The sequence below is a fragment of the Musa acuminata genome, chromosome BXJ3-6 (assembly GCF_036884655.1).
Source record: "Musa acuminata AAA Group cultivar baxijiao chromosome BXJ3-6, Cavendish_Baxijiao_AAA, whole genome shotgun sequence".
NCBI lineage: Eukaryota > Viridiplantae > Streptophyta > Magnoliopsida > Zingiberales > Musaceae > Musa > Musa acuminata.
This window is the reverse complement of record NC_088354.1, coordinates 1,971,270-1,991,234: the sequence shown is the minus strand read 5'-3', so window position 1 is coordinate 1,991,234 and position 19,965 is coordinate 1,971,270. Positions and strand designations below refer to the sequence as shown.

Genomic DNA, 19,965 nt, shown 5'->3' with positions numbered 1-19,965 from the left:
TACTTGAAACTTGAAAAGGTGTCCATGGATCATTCTTAGTCTTCACATTTCACATCCATTTGGTATATTATTCATTTCTATATGTTTTCAAATTATTTTCAAGATAAAGAATTTTAATTTAAAATTAAATCCACTCGAAGAGAAATAAATAATAAAATAATCCTAAACTCTAAATCTTAAATCCTCAAAAAATCTAAGTTTTGAAACCTGAAACCTTAAATCCTAAATTCAATTTAAATTATTTTTAACAATGTCTAATTTCATAGAATCAGTCCTAATAACAATGAGAATTTATGATGGCGCTGCACAAACTCAAATTAAACCCGAATTATTGATCGAGCTGCAATGACAGAAGATCTCGGATATAAATACCATAAGACAAGTAGCACAATCGTTGTGCCAATAAATACACCAAAGTCCATCAGCTGTGTCTTTATTTGCACGAGTGCATCGGACATTGCCTGGTAGCCCACTGCAGGATCACCAGCCTTTACCGATCAGCCATAGCCAATCAAGCGCAACACCCGAGAATAGACCTGCTATGAGAAATGCTACCAGCAAATTCCCCAAGGCATTCTGCTCCGGTCCCTGCATCACAGAGAGAGGCCACAGAAGTTAGACTCGATGTAGAGATGTGTTGCTAAGACGATGCCCTACTTACCTTGTATCCGTTCGGTGCGTCCGTAAGAACACAAACAGTGAGATAGCCATTGGTGAGTCCTAAGACGGAGGTCAACATGATCATCCAACCTTCCGCTCCATACTTGGATGTGAAGTAAAATGCCGGAATAAATAGGAAGCGCGCCAGCGTTGCGGCCATGAGGCCTTTCCTCGATGTCAGCTTGAGGCACTTTATGAGAGGTACGTATCTACCGATGAGGTCCCATACGTTGTACATGGCGATCAGAACGAGTGCGTACCTGAAATGAATGGAGGACGAAGTTAATAGATCGCACCAGCCAAGACTTGTTTCTATTTCATGTGGTTCATGTCGAGAACAATTACCATGATCCCAGGTTGTGGGAGCCCGTGTCCTCGGATAAGAATCCAGGGAAGATTGACAGTGTCAAGACATAGATCAAGTAGATGTCAATTGCGTAATCTATGTTTTGTGCCAACAGCTGTTTGTTGCTTAGACGCTCCAGACGTTTGGGATCCTCCTCTGTCTGCAACAAATTCAACGATTGACATCAAATGATGCTTTTTTCTTGTCTTCTTCTTCTTCTTACAGAAGTAGATGATGATGATAGCATAGATGTGAGTCGCAGAGGGGAATCTTACGCCGGTGTCGGGGAGTGCTTCGATGCCAGCAGCAGCAAGGTCGGCAGCAACAGTTCGTGATCCTTCAGAAGCTGCTTTCGCTCGATAGTACTTAACGATTGGTAGTTTAGGGAAGACGAAAGCATAAAGGAAGACGCAAAGCAGCTCGAAGAACGCGGAAACTGCAAAGAACAATGCTGCAGGGAGAAGAAATAGCTTGAATTTAGATTAAATCCTTCATAAAATGGTTTGATATCACGTCACGTAATTTTACTTACTGGCTCCCTTGCGAAGACCATCTTGGGAGCCATCGAATGCTGCTTTGGTAATTAGTCTCAGTGCAGAGGTCAGGGTCCCGGATGCTGCAAGCCCAGCCATGAAAGACTTCGATGCAGCAAGAAAAGAACCTCTCGTGAGTGTCGCCATACTGTTTACATGCCTATGACGAAAGGGGAAGTCGAAAATAGCACAGCCATAAGATCGGCAGCTTACTTGAATGAATTCTGGGCACATCAAAGACAAATCACCAACCATCCCTCCTTGAACATGGCCATCGGCGGTACCAAACGCTGCACTCACAATACACACACCGATAAAGGCGCCGATCCCACCTTTGCCAGACGTTGCCACATCAAGCTGTATCGTAACATGCAGAACTTTATGCGCTTGGAATATGATGTCAAAACAGCAAAACGATGATGCTGATACGTACCACAACCAGCGCCAACGAGCTTACGAAGAACAGTATATATCCAGCCAAGTTGCGGAGCCTGGTATTGGTTTTCGCTTCATGATATGCTAGTACGGCAGTGGTTACGAGGGCAAAAGGTTGGTAGACGAGAGTGAGTACTCTCGTCGGGTGGTATTTCTGAAACATTAGAAACACTTGAGATGATCACGAGAACTAAAATATAAACTAGTATTCGAAAAATCATGTTTCTAGAGTTCATAATAAAAAGGCATAATGTTTGAATCAAAATGATTGATTTGTTCTGGTAAGGATTTTCTTCAGTGTCTTCCTACTAATTTGTGTATGAATGTTGCAGATGTCCGAATGGTGCAGAAGAAAATGCCCAAAAAAATGGTAAATCAAGGCAAAGAACACATACCGGAAAGAGATTGGCATAGTAATCCTCGATCGTCAGCATGCTGTTCCATGAGAACAGGGATCCATTTCCTAGAAGCCAGCTTATAAACAACGCAGTAAATTTCCCCTGTTGATGATTTCAAGAAGGTTTAGCTATTTCTTAAACGAAATGATCAACTCATAATAAAACGAAGGACCTGCTTTTCCATGGCTTGCCAGTTTGCGGTTCGAAAACTCATGACTGCTTCCCTCGAATGACTCCTGCCAGTGAAAAAATTGCATAGGAACACTTGAAGGAAATCTCCAAAGACACATATCGATTAAGCTACGGAAGTACAGGGAAAAACACATATATGTGATTTTAATTGCTATTGCTCCAACAGGCACAGGAAGATGATCATCGACCGAAGTGAGAAGATCCGAAAACAAACATTGCGGCGACAAAAGAATTCAAAGGATGGACCGCTCACCTAGCTCGGGAGGAAGAGAGGGGGGTGCTTGCTCACAGAAGAAACAGAGGAGCCACAAGTAGTGCAGTGGAAAGAAAAAGCGATCGGGACCTTATGAGCGAGCATGTGGTGGGGAGGAAGATTCTGCAAGCAAGGATTCCAAACTGATGTGAGATTCAATCTGACCGACCGTGCACCGGAGGCTTGAGTGGCTTCGAAGGATTCCGGATCCAAACGGGATCAAGAAAAAGTCAAAGATGCTGCGAGAGTCATTAATACTACTGATGCGGCCGATACTAAAGTTTCGGCGTCCTTTAATGATTGATGAGAAGTCCAACAAGCTTCAGATACGGTGTCCCGCCGATAGGGGCGGCTTTGACTCGATGTGTTCCCACGGCTCGCCGGTGCGTTCCCATTGGTTAGTCGACGTTAGCTTTCGAAAAAAGAGTCAATGGATCAAAAACAAAGAACTCGCATTGATAATTAGATTTCCAGAGGTATGGAGGAGTGGAAAGTCATGTTTGGCATTGGATTCGAGGAGACTAAACCACATTCTGCGTCCATTTTAGTCCATTTCTTTGTGCGTTAATCCGCCGCATGCTATGATTGTTTATTCTTTCGGAGTCCACCGAACGGTTGGTGGAGAATAAAGATAGAAAAAAGAGAAAGACAGAGATGACCAAAAAAACAAATTTGTTCTTTGGACCAAATTATTTCTTCGTACATTAATGTATATAATCTCCCTATATGTGGAAACTAACAATCAACGCAAATAATTCGAAATGGTGAATGCGATTAGCATATTTGTTGGATCATGACATTAAAAGCAGCAAATCTCGAACCCAAACAGAGTAGCACGGTCTGATGCGAAACGCAGAAAGAGGAAGAAGAGTCGGAGGAGGAGAAAGGGGCTGGAAAGAGGGGTGTGGTCGTAACAGGTGTCGAGCGCTGATGTCGCCTCTTGGGAAATTGGGTCCTCGAAAGAAGGGGAACCCTGAATTCGGAGACCCATCCCCGACGACGGGGGAAGGAACGATACAGGTGATATTGATCTGGAAATCGTCATCGGGGAAAGGGTCTTGACGCGGTTTACAAGCATTACTCTTCCACGTCGGAGAAGACGAAGGAGAAGAAGACTATGATTAACGACGAAATAAGCATAAGATAAAAGAGATAAGAGAGGGAAGGAAATGCAAACCCGAAAGCGAGTGCGTGCGTCGGATGTTCTACTATGCGGAGATCAACGGTCACGGGGCGTTCTGCTGCTGCCGCTGCCTCTGCTGCTGCTGCTGTTGCAGGAGGGCCGATGGCGGAGGCGTAGCGTGGCACGAGTGAGACGACGCCTAATACTTAATGACGACGGCCTCACTTCGGAGAAAGGGAGGAGTTTGGGAAAGGCTGCCTATTTTCTAAAAATGTGATGAAAAGCAAAGCAAAGATGGAAAAAGACTTTTCCAAATCAAGTAGGCATAAAAAATAGTGTTCTCGACTGATTGGGATTAAATTGATTTACTTTGTTTTTTTTTTATCTTTTGGAATCCGAGAAACAAATAAAATGACAGAAACGAGTGGATGGCACAGCTTTAATTGCACCACTTATACCTTTCCCGTATATGGGTATTAGATTTAAGAATTGCCAGTTGTAATTTGTGATTCGTGCATAGGTCCGAAGAGTATGTTTCGGAGGTAAGACAAACTAGTGTTTAAACTATCCTAAAGTGTGAAGGACACACATTCTTCCGACACGTTTTGGGATATATTCTTTAATAATTTTTTTTATTTAAATAATTTATGGGTCTCTTTTTCCTCTTCCATCTTTGTTACTCCTACTTTCTCTTCTTTCTTTAAAAGAGATCGAGTGATAATACAGAAAATATTATCCTGAGTAATTTACTACTATCTCTGTATGTCTGAATCATTATTTGCACACATACTAACTCAAGCATGAGAGATCTCATCCACTTAAATTAGATCAAATTTATGATATTAGCTCATAACATTTGTCAGAGAGAGTGTTATGGTTTCAAAATTACTCTCACAACGACTTTCTTGTATGTCTATTTAAATATGTGATTTAGTGATCAGATATATTTTCTTTTAGTCTAAAAATGTATACAAGGTCTAATAAGAATTAAACAAAATTAATTTTTCTAGCTCTTTTTAAGAAAGGGATGACCTATCGATCTTGCTTGGGTTGCTTAATATGAAAAAAGAGAAATATCATATGCAAGTATGCATTATTTTTTTTAATAGAAGCAATAAGATACTATTAACCCAAGATCAAACAAAATAAAAGATGAAAAAATTGAAGACGGAAGTAAAAATAAAAAAATTATATTCAACTTCTCAAAGGAAAAAATATATATTTATAGGATCTTGAATCCAATGTCATCATCAAGATAAACAAGCAAAAGCTCGTAGAAGCTAAAACTCAATTTTGTACCTTAGAGGTTAATTATTAGGGCTCCTTTATTTTTTTTTATTTCATTTTTTCTTCAATATCTAACTTTGTCCATTACAAGTTGCAAACATAAATCTCGTAGGAAGACTCTATCTTATTATTGATAAGAAGAAAGTCGATTTATCGATCACCCCTCCATAACTTAGGAGGAAAAGTAGGCATAATTTCGGATTAACCGAGAGAATTAATTTAACCATTCATATATAAATTTTGTCCTTTGAGCAAGATAAAATCATATGTGAAGTTTTGATTCGCTAAACCAAGCTCACAAAAGGCCTCTTAAACTGAAGGGGAGCTCCTAGACAACAATCTTTTATGTAAGGTTTTATTATAAGTAATATAGTGAAGCAAGGGATTATGCACTCCAGCCAAATATATGATATGTGTGGGACACCAAGTCCCATCTCAATAAAGCCTATAAGAAAATGATATTTAAGCTTTCAGATTTATTATCTTTGACATAAATAAAATTTTATTGTCGGCATGGGTAATAACTCAAATAAAGTGAGCAGTTAATCTATAAGGTAATTATATAAAATCAATAATAATTATTCAATCATAAATACATATCTCAAACTATCGAATGTAAGTATAATCACAGCACAATGACTCATGGTTGGTATTAGTATTTGATGTCCAACCATAAGCATACCCCATATGCTATCCTGTATTTTCCTCAAATAGTTGTCTTCACTCCCGCGTTGGCATTGATGATTAAAGGAGTCACCGGTTATCGGCGATTGGACCTTCTGGCAACACCTATTGCTCGCCCTCACTCCTCCTCCTCGCTGAAATGTCATTAATTCTAGCTATTGTTGGCGCTCTAATAACTCTGAAACATACATAGATAGACACACAGGCACTGCTGGGTTGGCATCCACTGTGCACGCAAGGACACGTTCGAACCCCCTATATTTGGTACGTACGTACGTACATGATGATGCTATGAGCTGCTTCTTTCAGCTGCTATTTGTAAATACGGTGATAGGGGACCAATTAGTCTGTCTCGATGCAGCCAAAGGGTTTTGTCCTTTCGGAGCCGGAGAGCTTCAAAAGACGCCTCTGAGGGTAAGGGAGGCTTGGCTGCCTTATGAGCGCTTGGCTCCCCCACTCCTCAATCGATGTGGGACTAAGTTGGCCCTATCATACGGCAAAAAGATAAACTCTTGTTTTTGAAAACATAAGCCAATCTGGAAACACAGCCTATCTTTACCAAATTCGCTTCTCAGTTTTGCTGTACCAACATTCAGTAATCACACACAGTTGTCTATCTATGATCATACCTAATGTGTTTGTTCCCTGCTTTGCCTCTTTTGTTGCTCTCCGCTCCCGTCTTTCCAAGCTCCATCCCGCCGTCGCTGGCGGCTAGCCATTGATAAGGGTAATAATGACGATAAGACTCAGGTGACGTCAATTGTCCCAAATAACGCCTCGCGTCTTTGTTGACCTGACAGCACCTGGTCAACACGGACTGGAACGTCGACCGAGGCATATTAACATCCTGCCCAGGCTTGATCCCTCACGTCATGCTAACGTCGATGTCAGACGCTACCAGAATTACGATCCTGCTCCCTACGAGCAGCACATTAAACAACGGTAACCCTCAGTATAAAAACCCTCGCGCTCCGAGAGGAATGGAGGGAGAGGAAGAAGAGAGACAATAGAAAAAATCCCCTGCGACTATTCGCTAACTTGATCGTCGGAGGGGTCGGGCCGAGCTCTCCTGACCTGACCTGTGTACAGGTGCGAAGACGGAGGCCTCCCAGAAAACACCCAGACGAGGAGTTTCCTCCCGGAGGAAACGACTACCCCGTTTTGATCGGACCACTGTAGTCAACCACCTTAGCGGTCTCAAGGATCGTCCCAGGAAGATCCCTCACCATCCGGACCCGAACCAAGCCGCGTCGGCCCCGAGGCCACGGCTTAAAGTTGTTTACACCAACAGCCACCCTGCCTCAAGTACCATCTCCCTCACGAGGACCTCGGCGCACTCGTCTCCGTCACCTCCGACGAGGACATCGATAACATGTTCGACGAGTACGATCGCCTCGCTCTCGCCGGCGTACAGACCCCCCGCCTCCGCCTCTTCCTTTTTCCCCCTCCCACCGCCGCCTTCGACTCCGTTGTCGACGTCCCGGGCTTCATTCATGACCATTGGTTCGTTGATGCCCTGAAATGCCGAGGAGACAGCGCGACCGTTCCGAGGCATCCTCCACTGTCTCCGAGGTTCCCGATGACCTCTTCGGCGTCGACACCAACTCGGGCGACACCCCGCCCATTGAACCTAAGGTCGAACCGGCCTCTCAGCCATCGGTTCCCCCCGTCCTCGATCTCCCACCGGTCAAAACCAAGATGGACGTGGAGGAAGTCCAGAGCATCACGATCGAACCGATCGCGCAACACAAGGCAGAACTGGTGCCTCACCCGATGTTGTCCCGATGTGGTCTTATACCCCCGAGCCGGTCCCGGTCTTCTTCGTGCCGGCTTCGTTCCACGGCAGGGGCATAACGACGCGGCCGGTCCAGTACATGCATCCGCTCGGTCCCATGCTGGCGGACAGGTGCCGATGTGGTTTCGACAGCCGTCCCCGGTCCAAGGCGCTCCGGTTTACATGGGTGGCCCTCCAATGTTACCAGGGGCCAGCATGGGTGGTGGATACGAGCATCCGGCGGGGGTGGGGACGGAGTCGTACGAGGTACCAGCGCGCAGCGTGCTGATTCCGGTAAATCAAGCCATTGGGGTACCTCTGGCCGGAGGAGCGGAACCGGCGGCGGAGAATCCAGAGAGGTGGTCTGGAAGAGCGCCACAGTGAACCTCGTTCAAGAAAGGTGAGTACGGTTAGTTAGGTTGTTAGAGGCATTCGGTTACTCGGTGTCTACATCGTCTTGTTGATCCGTTTTGATTGGATGTTTGTAAGTTGCCACTTGATGATTAATGGTGTACAGATGTATATATATATATATATATATATATATATATATATATATATATATATATATATATATATATACATAACAAATATGAGGAATGAAATAAGATAAATCTTTATATTTTTTTTCTTGTTTTTGTTTTCATGATAAAACTCATCTATTTATAGGGTTATAGGTGAGTTATAAAACTCAATGATTAAGGCTATATTTATAATTTTTTTTCCTATGTAATATATCTAATTTACTAGCAATTTATTATTTTCATAACCAGATAATTTTTATCATGATGTAATCTCTTCGTTCTCACTAAATTGTAGAAATTATAATTGTTTTTACACATATGATTATGATAAATATTTTAATCTTCTTTTTAAATTAAATTTAATTCTCTTAATACACCTGAAACTTAATTCATTTTTATCACACATTACAATTGATGTCTTTGGAGAATATCTTTGAAGCAAATAAATCTCTTAGACTTATTTTACATAATTCATATGTTATTTTATATAAATCTCTTAAACTTGAGCTATCTTCTGTAAATGATTATTATGTAGAATAAAAAGATATTAGTAATGATGGTGGTGAAGATTGTAAAGTAATTTTAAACTTAGTTTATTTTTTATGCGGGGGGCATCTGTTTAAGCCGTGGCCTCGGGGCCGTCGCTGCTCGGTTCGTGGGTCCGGATGTCGGGGATCTCGGGCTCCGTCCCTCGGGGTCTCCCGAAGGCCGAGCACGGTGGTTCGGGTCGGTAGGTCGGGTCGGGAGAAAGCTCCGCCGTAGCGCCGGGAAGAGTGGTTTGGGTCGGGAGGTCGAGTCGACAGGTTGGGTCGGCGAGTCGGGTCGGGAGGCAGCTCCGCCGCAGCGCCGGGAAGAGGCGACACCGTCTCGCACCTGCACACAGGTCGGGCCGGGAGCTCGGCCCGACCCATCCGACGATCAAGTTAGAGGAAGATGTGGAGGGGGTTTCAAGAGAAGAAGTGTTTTGGAGTGTCTCCCGCTTGTTTGTTTAGAACTCTGGGGTATTTATAGATGAGTTTGATGTTACCTGATGTGGCTGCCTGCAGGAGGCAGGCTGAGAGCGTCTGACATGGGGTTGGCGTGGCTTGAAGAACCAAGCCTGAGTTAGGTGTTAATGCGTCTCGACTAGTGTTCCGGCTCGGTTAACCGAGTGCAGTTGCGCCGATCGAGGCATGAGGCGTCGGCTGACGTCACGGTGTGTCACATCGCCATTTTTTCCCTTATCAATTTTCTTCTAATTTCAGTTTTTATTAAACTTCACGTCCCTATTTATAACAATCTTTGAATTATTATGATTAATTAATTTATAGATCTTCAATTTAGCCTCATAAAAATAAAAATGAGTTTGGAGCTCGTCCTCCAACTTGATTCTTATTTGATTAGTTATATGTGCATAATTCATGCACACAAATACCTTGAAATGTGAGATGCTTGATTTTTTTTCGATCGATACCTCTTGTGAAATCTTATTCTTCAAGCTTAGAATAGGGCGTCGATTTTATCTATTATAAGTACTGTAGATTTCTATTCAAGTTCACATGTAAAACAGTATTCGGCTTGCATTTGAGGTGAGAGATTATCTATTATAAGCAACTTAGATAGTGATGTAATGAGATGTTGATGGTTAACTTACTACTAAATAATTCAACTCGATTTATGTAAAGTGTTTGGTCTCACCTAATATCCTAATCTCTCGAGATGGTGCTCGTCCCGAGGTGTTCCTTTTATACGAAGATCGATGTTACGAGTGGACTCCTAAATTTGACTCCCGATGTAAGATTAGAGAATAAAAAAAGAAAAATAAAATAGTCTAACTTAGTTACCCATACTTACTCTCATCTTTTATAGTCAGTCTCGTCGAGCTGCTTCTTATTAGAAAAAGTAAATTATGTAGCAAAAACAATTTTTTATTTGAATGCCGTTGATATTTTTATTTTATTTTTATGACATGATTATCACGTGTCGAGGATGAATTTTCCCTGTATTAGGCAGCACGCAACATGGACCAGATGTAGTTCTTATCAGAGGAAGAGGAAGGTGACTGTTGACCTTTGTGGCCTATTCTGATCTCTGCAACGCCAATAATTCACGGAACCCACCGAGGCTGCGGTCACTCTCTGGCGCTCGGAGCAGCTCCGGCAATGAGTAACATGCAGACGATTCCACATAAAGCATTCACAACCAATTATGTAGTACGAGAACAAACAAACTGATGCTTCCAACTCACCGTATTATCCTTTCTAAAATTTACAGCCATTTTTATCCATTGCGATTCCAATCGAAAGAGTCCAAAGAAAGCTTCCTTCTTTCCCTTTCCCCTGTGGGCCAACGGAACACGAAATGTATCCACGTGGCTTGCACTTGTGGAATTTCCACGAGATGACGACCTCCATCGGTCACTTTGATACATTACATACACATTACCATATCGGTGGGTGCGCTGTGTCATCAGCGGTCCACCGGCCACGAGTTTCCTATCCGCTTCGACCAATGCGAACGAGCCGTCCGATAGCAGCCTTCCATGTAGATTCCGATGACTGCTGCGGACGACACAAACACAAACACCAAGCGGCTACAAAAAGGTTGACAGACAGATTCCAAATAAGTGAGCTTGTGGCAGCATAGAATGCATGTGACCTGTGGCAGCTCCCAACTTTGGTTGCCAGTAACTTTTCCTTTAGCACTTGCACGGACGTGACGCAGCTTTGTTCTTTCGAGTGTCTGTGCCATCGACTCCGACATGGCTTTCGGTCGTCACGACATTATCAAGTACAGCACAGCGCAGCACAACGCATTTAGGCACTGTTCATCTTAATCAAACACGATAACTATGTGTCGGTTCCAGATAAATCTTACAAACGAAGACATGTCAACTACGTACACGTCGTATCTATCTCGCTTCAGCTCCGGCTGAATCGATCGATGTTGGTGGCTCCTCCTCTCACGTTCGTGTGTCCGATACATGTTATACGTACCGACCTTCACTCTACAACACCTTACAATTAAAAACCAACCTCCATATAATCTTAACACTATAGGTACGTTTTAGTTGATCTACCGACCTTCGAACATTGTGACCGATACGTTGTTTATGGACATCGACTCCTGCTTACTTATCGATGAATCCATTTCGATCGGGCACCTGGCCGACACAAAACCTGGGTGAGCAGGTTGCGGCAGGAGAGCACCGTCGCTCCCCAACATCAACGCCACTGAAGACATCGTCGGTCTGTCTTCTGGCATCTCTTGAACGCATAAAAGCCCGATCTTTATGCACCTCAACACTTCATCCGTGGGGAAGGACTCCCCGATCGATTCGTCCACCATTTCCAGCACTCTGTCTTCTTTCCAGAGACTCCACGTCTAAGATCAATCGCAAGTATCGATGGCATCATCACCATAAAGGGAATCAATCGTATGTAAAGATTATAATTTCTTCTACTTACGTATGCCAGAAGATTTAGGTGGCGACCGGAGTAATAAACGCCGCGGTTCCTTTTGCCGCTTACGATCTCGAGCACCAGCACGCCGAAGCTGAACACGTCAGATTTCACCGAGAAGATTCCGTCCATGGCGTATTCAGGCGACATGTAACCGCTGCATTCGATGGAAGAGACTATCAATCGATGGATATCATGCGCGCGAAACAAACGACGGAGGATGAAAGCCGATGCTTACTATGTTCCCACCACTCTCATGGTATTTACTTCCGTCTCATCCCCTCCAAATATTCTGGCCATGCCGAAGTCCGAAATCTTAGGGTTCATGTCCTTGTCGAGAAGAATGTTGCTGGCCTTGAGATCCCTGTGGATGATCCTTAGTCTGGAATCTTCATGGAGGTAGAGGAGGCCTCGGGCGATCCCCACGATGATGGTGTACCGGCTTCGCCAGTTCAATAATTCACCTTTAACTTTATCTGAGCACGAGATCAGATAGCGGTGTCACAACATCCGAATCCAAAGTCTGATCGATTGGAATGGAAAAGATGTCGAAACCCACCGAATAGGAAGGCGTCCAAGCTTCCATTGGGCATGTACTCGTAGATCAACACCCTTTCCCCTGCTTGAATGCAGCAGCCAAGAAGCCGAACGAGGTTTCGGTGTTGCAACTTAGCGATCACAGTCACCTCGTTCTTGAACTCGTCCAGGCCTTGCATCGACGTCTTGGATAGCCTCTTTATGGCCACTTCTTGTTCCTCCTCCAGTTTGCCCTGCATGCCATCACCCACATCCGGTGTTAGGACCAACCGGGTGGCGGGTTGACGGTGAAACCAAAGGTCATACATACCTTGTACACCGGACCATATCCACCCTCGCCGAGCTTGTTATGAATGGAGAAGTTGTCGGTGGCATCCGCGATCGTGCCCAAATCAAACAGTGGTAGGTCCAAGTCCTTGCCTTCTGCTCCGTCGTCGATATGGTGCCCCGACAGTGATTTGGTACCGGACGTAGCTGTTTGCGAGATACGTCACGTAAAAGATGGGTTCCCGATCAGTAGTAACACGACAAACGAAGAAGCAAATACTGTACCTCTCCTCATCATTATCATCTTCTTCCTCCCAACGCAGCAAGCCACACAAGCTGCGAGTAGAATCGCCGGAGCAAGGACGGCGACGACGATCACGAACACGCGAGTCCGGTGAGAATGTTTTGTTTCCGAGTCCGATTGATCTGTGGGAAGACGGACCAAAATAAGATTTCCTTTTGGACCAGAATGACAGATCTTGGGAGACTCATCACGACTCTCAAGCATGTAGCTCGGAAGGGGACGTACCTAAATCGGCGGCTGCTACCCTGACATAGAGATCCTGTCCGCCACTGACATACACCCTGAGATCGGTGAGATGGGTCGTCCACATGATGCAGCCATTCCAAATCCCGCTGGAGTTGAAGCTGGCAGCGGCATAGCCTGTGCACGAGCAATTCCTCGAACACGCATCCCTGCACTGTTGCAGGTTCAGGCTCCTGTTGACCACTGCTCTCGACGTGTCCGGGAGCTTGGCGTTGCTCAGCTGGTTGAACCCATCGGTCCCGTTCCGGCAGTCCAGTGCCGTCTCCCTCACGCAGCCGTCCGATCCGTCCCTGAGATCCCAGTTGGTGGGGTTCTTGGGCCGGAAACCATGGAGGCACTCGCATATGGGCGAGTTATTGGAATCGCAGACGCCGTTGGGACCACACGGCGAAACATAGTCGCATTGGTCCCTGGGCGCGAACCAGAACACGCTCCATAGCTTGCTGTGTTCGATCCAAACCAGCCGCTGCAGGATTCCCGACGGCAGCACCGTCAACCTTGAGATGATGGAGTCGTCGTGCACGAAGAAGGAGTAGAAGACCTCGTCGGGTCTGATGATGAACTCGAAGGAGAACTGGCTGTAGGTCTTCATATCCGGGATGCCGCTGAACTGGATCCCGTTCCACGACCCCGCCCGCCACTGCTTGCTATCTCTGGACCATAGGAATCCTTGCGGATCGCCGTCCACGTCCACGCCCATGGTGTAGTTGCCGATTGCAGGATCGCTGAGGCTCGCCCAGGAGGTGAGGTTGCGGTTGAGCCCGCTGGTGAGATTCCAACCCAGTTTCATGTTCGGGAGGAGCGTGTCGGTGGGGAAGTCGAAGCCCTGCCATGCAAAGCTGTTGGGGTCTTTGCTGCTGCTGCCGGACTCCATAACGACGAGGTTACCGTCGTCGAGGAGCTGCGCCACGGGGTTGGCGAGGGCGGGCGAGCCGGAGGACCAGACGACGGTGGAGTTGTCGGTAACGAAGAGTGTTCCGTTGGCGGCCAAGGAAAGGCTCCCGGTTCGACCGGCCACCGGGCGCTGGCGGTTGGCGACCCATATGACGGTTTGCAGAGAGACCTTGTGGAACCATATGCCGACGTAGCGGTTGTCGGAGCCGACGGGGCTGAAGAAGCCCAGCTCGAAGGCACCGCCGGCCGAGATCAGGGTCGTGCCGTCGTCGAGGATGGGTCGGTGGGGAGTCAAGACGTCACCACCGGTGGCAATGGAAGAGGAGAAGAGAGTGACCGCGAGGAGGCAGAGAAGGATGGAAGCTCTCATGATTTGGTGGCCTCAGAAACCCAAGTGTGGGATGGGATGGGATGGGATGGGATGAGATGGGCTTCACGGGGAAGATGTGCTCTACCCTTTTCTCTACCTCTTAAACCGTAGTAACCAAAACCTCAATCATTGATACCTGATGCTGCACGTGCCGCTCATCCGCTGCGGGGGCCACCGCCACATGTCCTCTAGTACCCTATCGCTCCACCGTCAACATCGTGGGCGAAGGAGACGGACGGGCCAAAAAAAAACAATTAAAAGAAAAAGGAAAAAACAATTCGAAGCAGACACAGTTTGGGGGGTCGGGCGGTGGCTTTAACGGTAGGATGGGTTTGGGCAGGTAGAAAAGAAGGGAATAGATGCAGCCCACGTGGAACGTTCTTGGAATCAAACACTCGATTAACTGATGGGAGGGGGGGAATAATTCTTGCTTTGGAGCTAAGCACCGTCATTAGCGGTAGCTTTAAGACTGGCAGACAACAAAAACGGCACCTTATCGCTGCTGCTGCTGCTGCTGCTGTTGCGTACACACACCAAACGCAATAGAAACGGAAGGAATGAATTCGACGTGCACTAATTTGATCCACGTGATATTGGAGTGCAATATCATTACTTGCTCCCTCTGGACGCATCTGAATGTGGCCTCTAACCATCAACTCACCCACCAATAAAGTCTCACTCGTCCCTTCGGCGCATCAATCAACGTTCGATGTTTCATTCAAACCAATTTAAACTCGTGATATAGTATAATGAAAGTTTAACCTTGCACATTAATTAATACTCATAAATATGATATATTTTTTTATTAAAAAAAATAAATAATAATAAAGATGAGATTCCAACATATAACCTTAGATTATACTATCTTATCCATCAAATTGATTGATGCCTTCTAGATTGTTTATTCTTTTTTATATAAATAATTATTTCGACTGGCTTAAGTTAGATTGAGATAGTTGTTAATTAGGTGGTGAACTGTATGAACATTAAAAAAAATTCCATGTACGATTAGGTACAAGAATACTTGGGTCATTCGTTGGTCTCGTAGACGAATATAATGAAAATTAGATTATATTGTTGTCATTCTTTAATTAAAAAAATATTCATTATTTAAGTCAAAGCCCTTAATAATCAATGTTTGAGGTTAGAGTTATATATATATTATTTATTTATTTATTTAAGGAGTACATTGTGATTAAATGGTTCAAAATAATATATTCGTAAGCTCGCTTTAATCTGAGACCACACATAAGAACTCGAAGATGATTGATAAAATGATTTACACGTTTATTAAAAAGTTTAATTATAAAAAAATCAAAATTAATGAGATACTCAAGTTAGAATTAATATGAAAAGTGAAACCATAATAACAAACAGTACCAAAATTTTATATTAATAAATTTTAAATAATTTATGCTAAACAAATATTTCATAATATAGATAGAATATTTCCTTGGAGTTTAAATTTTGGTGGCTATCAATTGTTTGGGTCCCGCCTCCATATGTAGAGGGTGAATCATTTCCCTATAAATATGCATTAATTTTATATTTTTTTACAGAATATATATATATATATATAGGAAGAAACCTTGAAAAAATTATAAATACGACCTAATATTATGTTTGAATATCCACGTAATTGATTAACTATTTGATGTTTGCATTTGTTTTTGATAAGAAATATATTTCCAACATGCAAATGTCACCTCATCACCACTTGCATTTCCGATCGAAAGATAGATACATCCAACAACTAAAGAATATGATGGTACATGTAATTTAGCTTCGGAATACGATTCCTTATCCCACCGTAAAAAACATAAAAGAAAGAAGAAAATAGCAATCGAAGAGGTGGCGTTGTGATTTCGCTCTCCGCCATAAGCATAACGTGCGATAGGATGACGGGTCCAATCCAAATTTACATGTGAGAGGTGATAGTTGGCGCAGGCGACCGGGAATCGAAGGCGGCATTGCTGGTGCAGGAGGACAACGTGCGAGAAGACAGTGGCATTGCTTTGACTCCCAAGAAGAGACTCTTCGCCCGATTCACCACACAAACATGCTTCGGTTTGTTGGATTGTCACAAGAAGCTCATCGGTGTATTGTTTCTTATGTCTTTCTTTGAGTTGCGTGGTCAAACTAGAGAGAGAGAGAGAGAGAGAGAGAGAGAGAGAGAGAGAAGACGTTGGATTATCGCCACAAATGATCCGAAATGTGACCATAGTTCAAGATAAGTTCGAAATAATTCTTTTAATCTGATTTTATTGCATACACATTAATGTTTGGTTTGCTTTCCATTCCATTCATTGTTGGAAATATTTGTTTGTGGAAAATGAAAAGAGATAGATTGTGAGTATTTAATGATTGAAAGAATCAAATTATAGATACTATAATTTGATCTAAATGTTTTAGTTTTTTAGATGGTATGAAAGCAAGACTGTCAAAATTTGATCTTAAAAAAAAAGAGAGCAAATCAAAATACCATTTGATTGAATGAACGATAGAACGACCCATAACGAAAAAAAATACTGACTCTAACGACAAATAAGAGTAAGGCAACCAATATGTCAAAAATATTTATCTGTACAAGATGAAAATAGATAGATTAATAGAATAATCTAATATTTCCGAGGGCCGAAAAAAAATTCAGATTAAACCCATAACTTAAATATTTTGGTTGAATTAGTGTGTGACTCCAAATATGTTAACATAGACCGATTTGATTTAAAATCATCCTTTCTAACACCCATCACGTGCTCGACACAATAATTTGGTAGTATACTCTTTGGCAATAGTCCATAGCCATGATAGCACTGATGTGGAGCTTCAAAGCCGATGTGACGGATCATATCAGTGCGATGCCTCAGTCTTGAGCTATCCAAGGCCATGCAACCGGTACGAAACTATCCCGGAAAGTTTGAAACGATACCATCGGGTATGAAACCGTTCCGGAAAGCTTAGGATGACACCATAGGCATCGATCCGTATAGGTCGACTGACATCCTCATAAAGGATATGGGCTGACTGCTTAAAGGGTCGACGTTTATTAATAAGCTAGGTACGATTAGCTCCCATGTGCATATATAAAAACTCGTCACCTGGCCAGCACCAAGGGGTAACTTTCAAACACTCAACTCTTTATTATTCTATTCCATTCTAACTTAAATTTCGAAAGAGTCGACTCAGGAAATTCTCCTCTCGATCTCGACCTATACATAGGCATTAGCCATGAAGAAGTAAGCAATAAGACTCATAGCTCAACCCGACCCGACATGCACTTTCATTTCCCGAGTCTCCGCGTGGGTGGCCTTACATATTCGGGATCGGACCGAGCCGTGTTAACTCCTCAACCACGACGTAAAGGTTCACCAATACTTTTATTTTTAATATTTTGACTTAAAATTTTATTTATTTTTAAATTCATAAGATTAGGCTTCTCGATTATGAGCCAAATTATATATATAATATGACTATGGTATGTAATCTTTCACAAGGTAAAACTTTTTTATTCCTCTTTTAAGATTAATTTATCATATATGAATATTCTCTTAACCACTAGTGAGTGGCCTCCATGACTCTCTCTCTCTCTCTATTACAAATTCTAGCGCTGTCACCCCCTGTTCATTCAACTGCTTCTTCTTCGTCCTCCTCACAATAAAGATGCATATATTAGTCACATCACCAAGTTTACTGTCCCAAAATATTTCCTCCATCGCTCTCCGTGACAGTGATACACTTATTTGAGATCTATGTTTAGAGATTCCTTTGGACAAATGCATGACATTCGAATACGCCGTGGGTCTACCATTGCTTTGCTATTCGATAGAAAAAGTTCCGAAAGATTACAATACCTTTGTGTATTTTTGAAGGGTACCCCACCATTTCATTGTTTGCATAGAATTAAATCAAATAAAACTACCTCCTTTACAACTCATGCCGCGACGAACTGTACGAGAATAGGACGAGGTTCCACCCTAAATGACATTTATTTTATTTTTGGGTTGAATTTTATACCTTTACCATCGATGCATGATAGAAATGTTATTCTTGAATTAGGCTCTATTATTATTATTATTATTATTATTATTATTATTATTATTATTATTATTATTATTATTATTATTATTATTATTATTATTATTATCAACCCACCTTTGATCTCGATAATTATTACCATCATAGAAATTTTGCCTGATAGAAGACAGATAAAACGTTTGATCTCGATAACTATGTCTATTTTTATTTTTTATAATCAACCCACCTTTGGTCATTATGATTAAGAAAATATTTCGAATGACTATTAAATATTCAAATAATAATTTTTTATGTACGAATTTTGCTAGTATATTTGTTAATGACATGACTATCAAATGTTGAGCTTCTACAAATCAGGACAAATGTTCGCTATATCAATGATTATGTCATTCCAAATAACATTATCGTTAGCATTTTAAAAATCAAAGTAAGTCAGAAACTAATCATTTTTCATGAGCAATAGGGACGAATATTCTCTATATCAATGATTGTGCCATTTCAAATAACATTATCGTTAGCATTTTAAAGATCAAAGTAAGTCAGAAACTACTCATATTTCATGAGCAATAGGGATGAATATTCTCTATATCAATGATAGTATCATTCCAAATAACATTATCGTTAGCATTTCAAAGATCAAAGTAATTTCGCTGTCCACTTAAAAAGCTGAATTCATCTTTTTTTTTTTTTTTAGGCAAGTCAGAAACTAGTCATTTTTCATGAGCAATAGAGAAAATATAAGGATTTTAGGACTGCACCAGCTAAAATATTTTACACACACACACACACACACACACACATATATATATATATATATATATATATATATATATTCAAATAGGGGCTTCTCTTGTGTTGGATGCCAAAGGATGAGTGACAACATTTGAACTCATGATTACAATATTATCTGTTTTTTTTTTTTGAGAAAAAATTAGGATAACACAATATTTCATTCCTTCGAAAAGAAAAGGTAAAGGATTGCATGTGCAACATCTTTGGCATAATATTAAACAATTGAATGCAGAGATTTGGCTTGCTTTCCAAATCAATCATCTAAAAAAAATTACTCAGGTGATGCGGATGGCATTCGTGTCCGGAGTTACTTCGACATAAGCTTTCCTCGTTGGACTGTTGCGTGTGTAAATGGATCACCCCATTGTCAAAAAAGCAGTATTATCTCTTCTTCGACTTGTCGTCTCTTATTTTGCTCACCTTTTCGTTATTCTTTCTTTCGTTTTCGTCTCTTGATTCGACTCTTTCAATCTTCTCCTCTATTTATTTCATTTTAGTGTCTCTTTTTTGCTTCCCTAAAGATTCTCCTCTTTCTAATTCTTTATTTCATTTTAATTGTCTTCTTTTGGAACTTTGGATAAAGAAAGGTTGGATCTTTCTGAGCTTTTCTACCAGCATCCATGATGACTTCCATCAATATTTTTTGGGTGAGCTTATCAAACAGTTTCAGAAATGACTTTCTTTCTATTTAAATCATTGTTTAGCCTCGGTGAAGGTTGTCGTTTTTGTTGGCTGATCGCTTTGACCGAAGATTCTTTCTTTTTCTGAATTGCAATTGGTATTACAGATTTGATGATTTCAAGTTCGATTAGTAAATGATACGATAGCTGCCGGTGCTTTCTGATGTTATTAGTTAATGCCACCGAGTGAGTAG

General features: G+C 42.4%; 2 protein-coding genes across 6 annotated transcripts; both read right to left on the bottom strand.

The window, feature by feature from the left end:
* Positions 1–312: 312 nt before the first annotated feature.
* On the bottom strand, positions 313–4,170 carry LOC135639944 (equilibrative nucleotide transporter 3-like). 2 transcript variants are annotated; one of them, XM_065153970.1, is made up of 11 exons: positions 3,995–4,170; positions 2,818–2,940; positions 2,545–2,608; positions 2,370–2,474; positions 1,973–2,128; positions 1,753–1,896; positions 1,539–1,644; positions 1,282–1,457; positions 1,006–1,166; positions 662–920; positions 313–588 (listed from the first exon to the last, which is right to left on the bottom strand). In XM_065153970.1, exons 3-11 carry the CDS (start codon positions 2,584–2,586, stop codon positions 481–483), a joined length of 1,257 nt encoding a protein of 418 aa, XP_065010042.1. In that variant the 5' UTR covers positions 2,587–2,608; positions 2,818–2,940; positions 3,995–4,170; the 3' UTR covers positions 313–480. The 2 variants fall into 2 exon arrangements, with proteins under 2 accessions (XP_065010042.1, XP_065010041.1); XM_065153969.1 differs by lacking the exon at positions 2,818–2,940 and having other exon boundaries at positions 3,995–4,131.
* Positions 4,171–10,419: 6,249 nt separating this feature from the next.
* On the bottom strand, positions 10,420–14,341 carry LOC135581895 (receptor-like serine/threonine-protein kinase SD1-8). 4 transcript variants are annotated; one of them, XR_010497541.1, is made up of 9 exons: positions 12,983–14,341; positions 12,739–12,879; positions 12,497–12,660; positions 12,209–12,419; positions 11,888–12,125; positions 11,656–11,806; positions 11,272–11,572; positions 11,091–11,195; positions 10,420–11,011 (listed from the first exon to the last, which is right to left on the bottom strand). XR_010497541.1 is itself a non-coding variant. In XM_065156008.1 (8 exons), the coding sequence occupies exons 1-8, from the start codon at positions 14,262–14,264 to the stop codon at positions 11,191–11,193; spliced, it is 2,493 nt and encodes an 830-aa protein (XP_065012080.1). In that variant the 5' UTR covers positions 14,265–14,341; the 3' UTR covers positions 11,021–11,190. The 4 variants fall into 4 exon arrangements, 2 of the variants coding, with proteins under 2 accessions (XP_065012080.1, XP_065012079.1); XR_010497540.1 differs by having other exon boundaries at positions 11,091–11,572; XM_065156008.1 differs by lacking the exon at positions 10,420–11,011 and having other exon boundaries at positions 11,021–11,195.
* Positions 14,342–19,965: the final 5,624 nt, after the last annotated feature.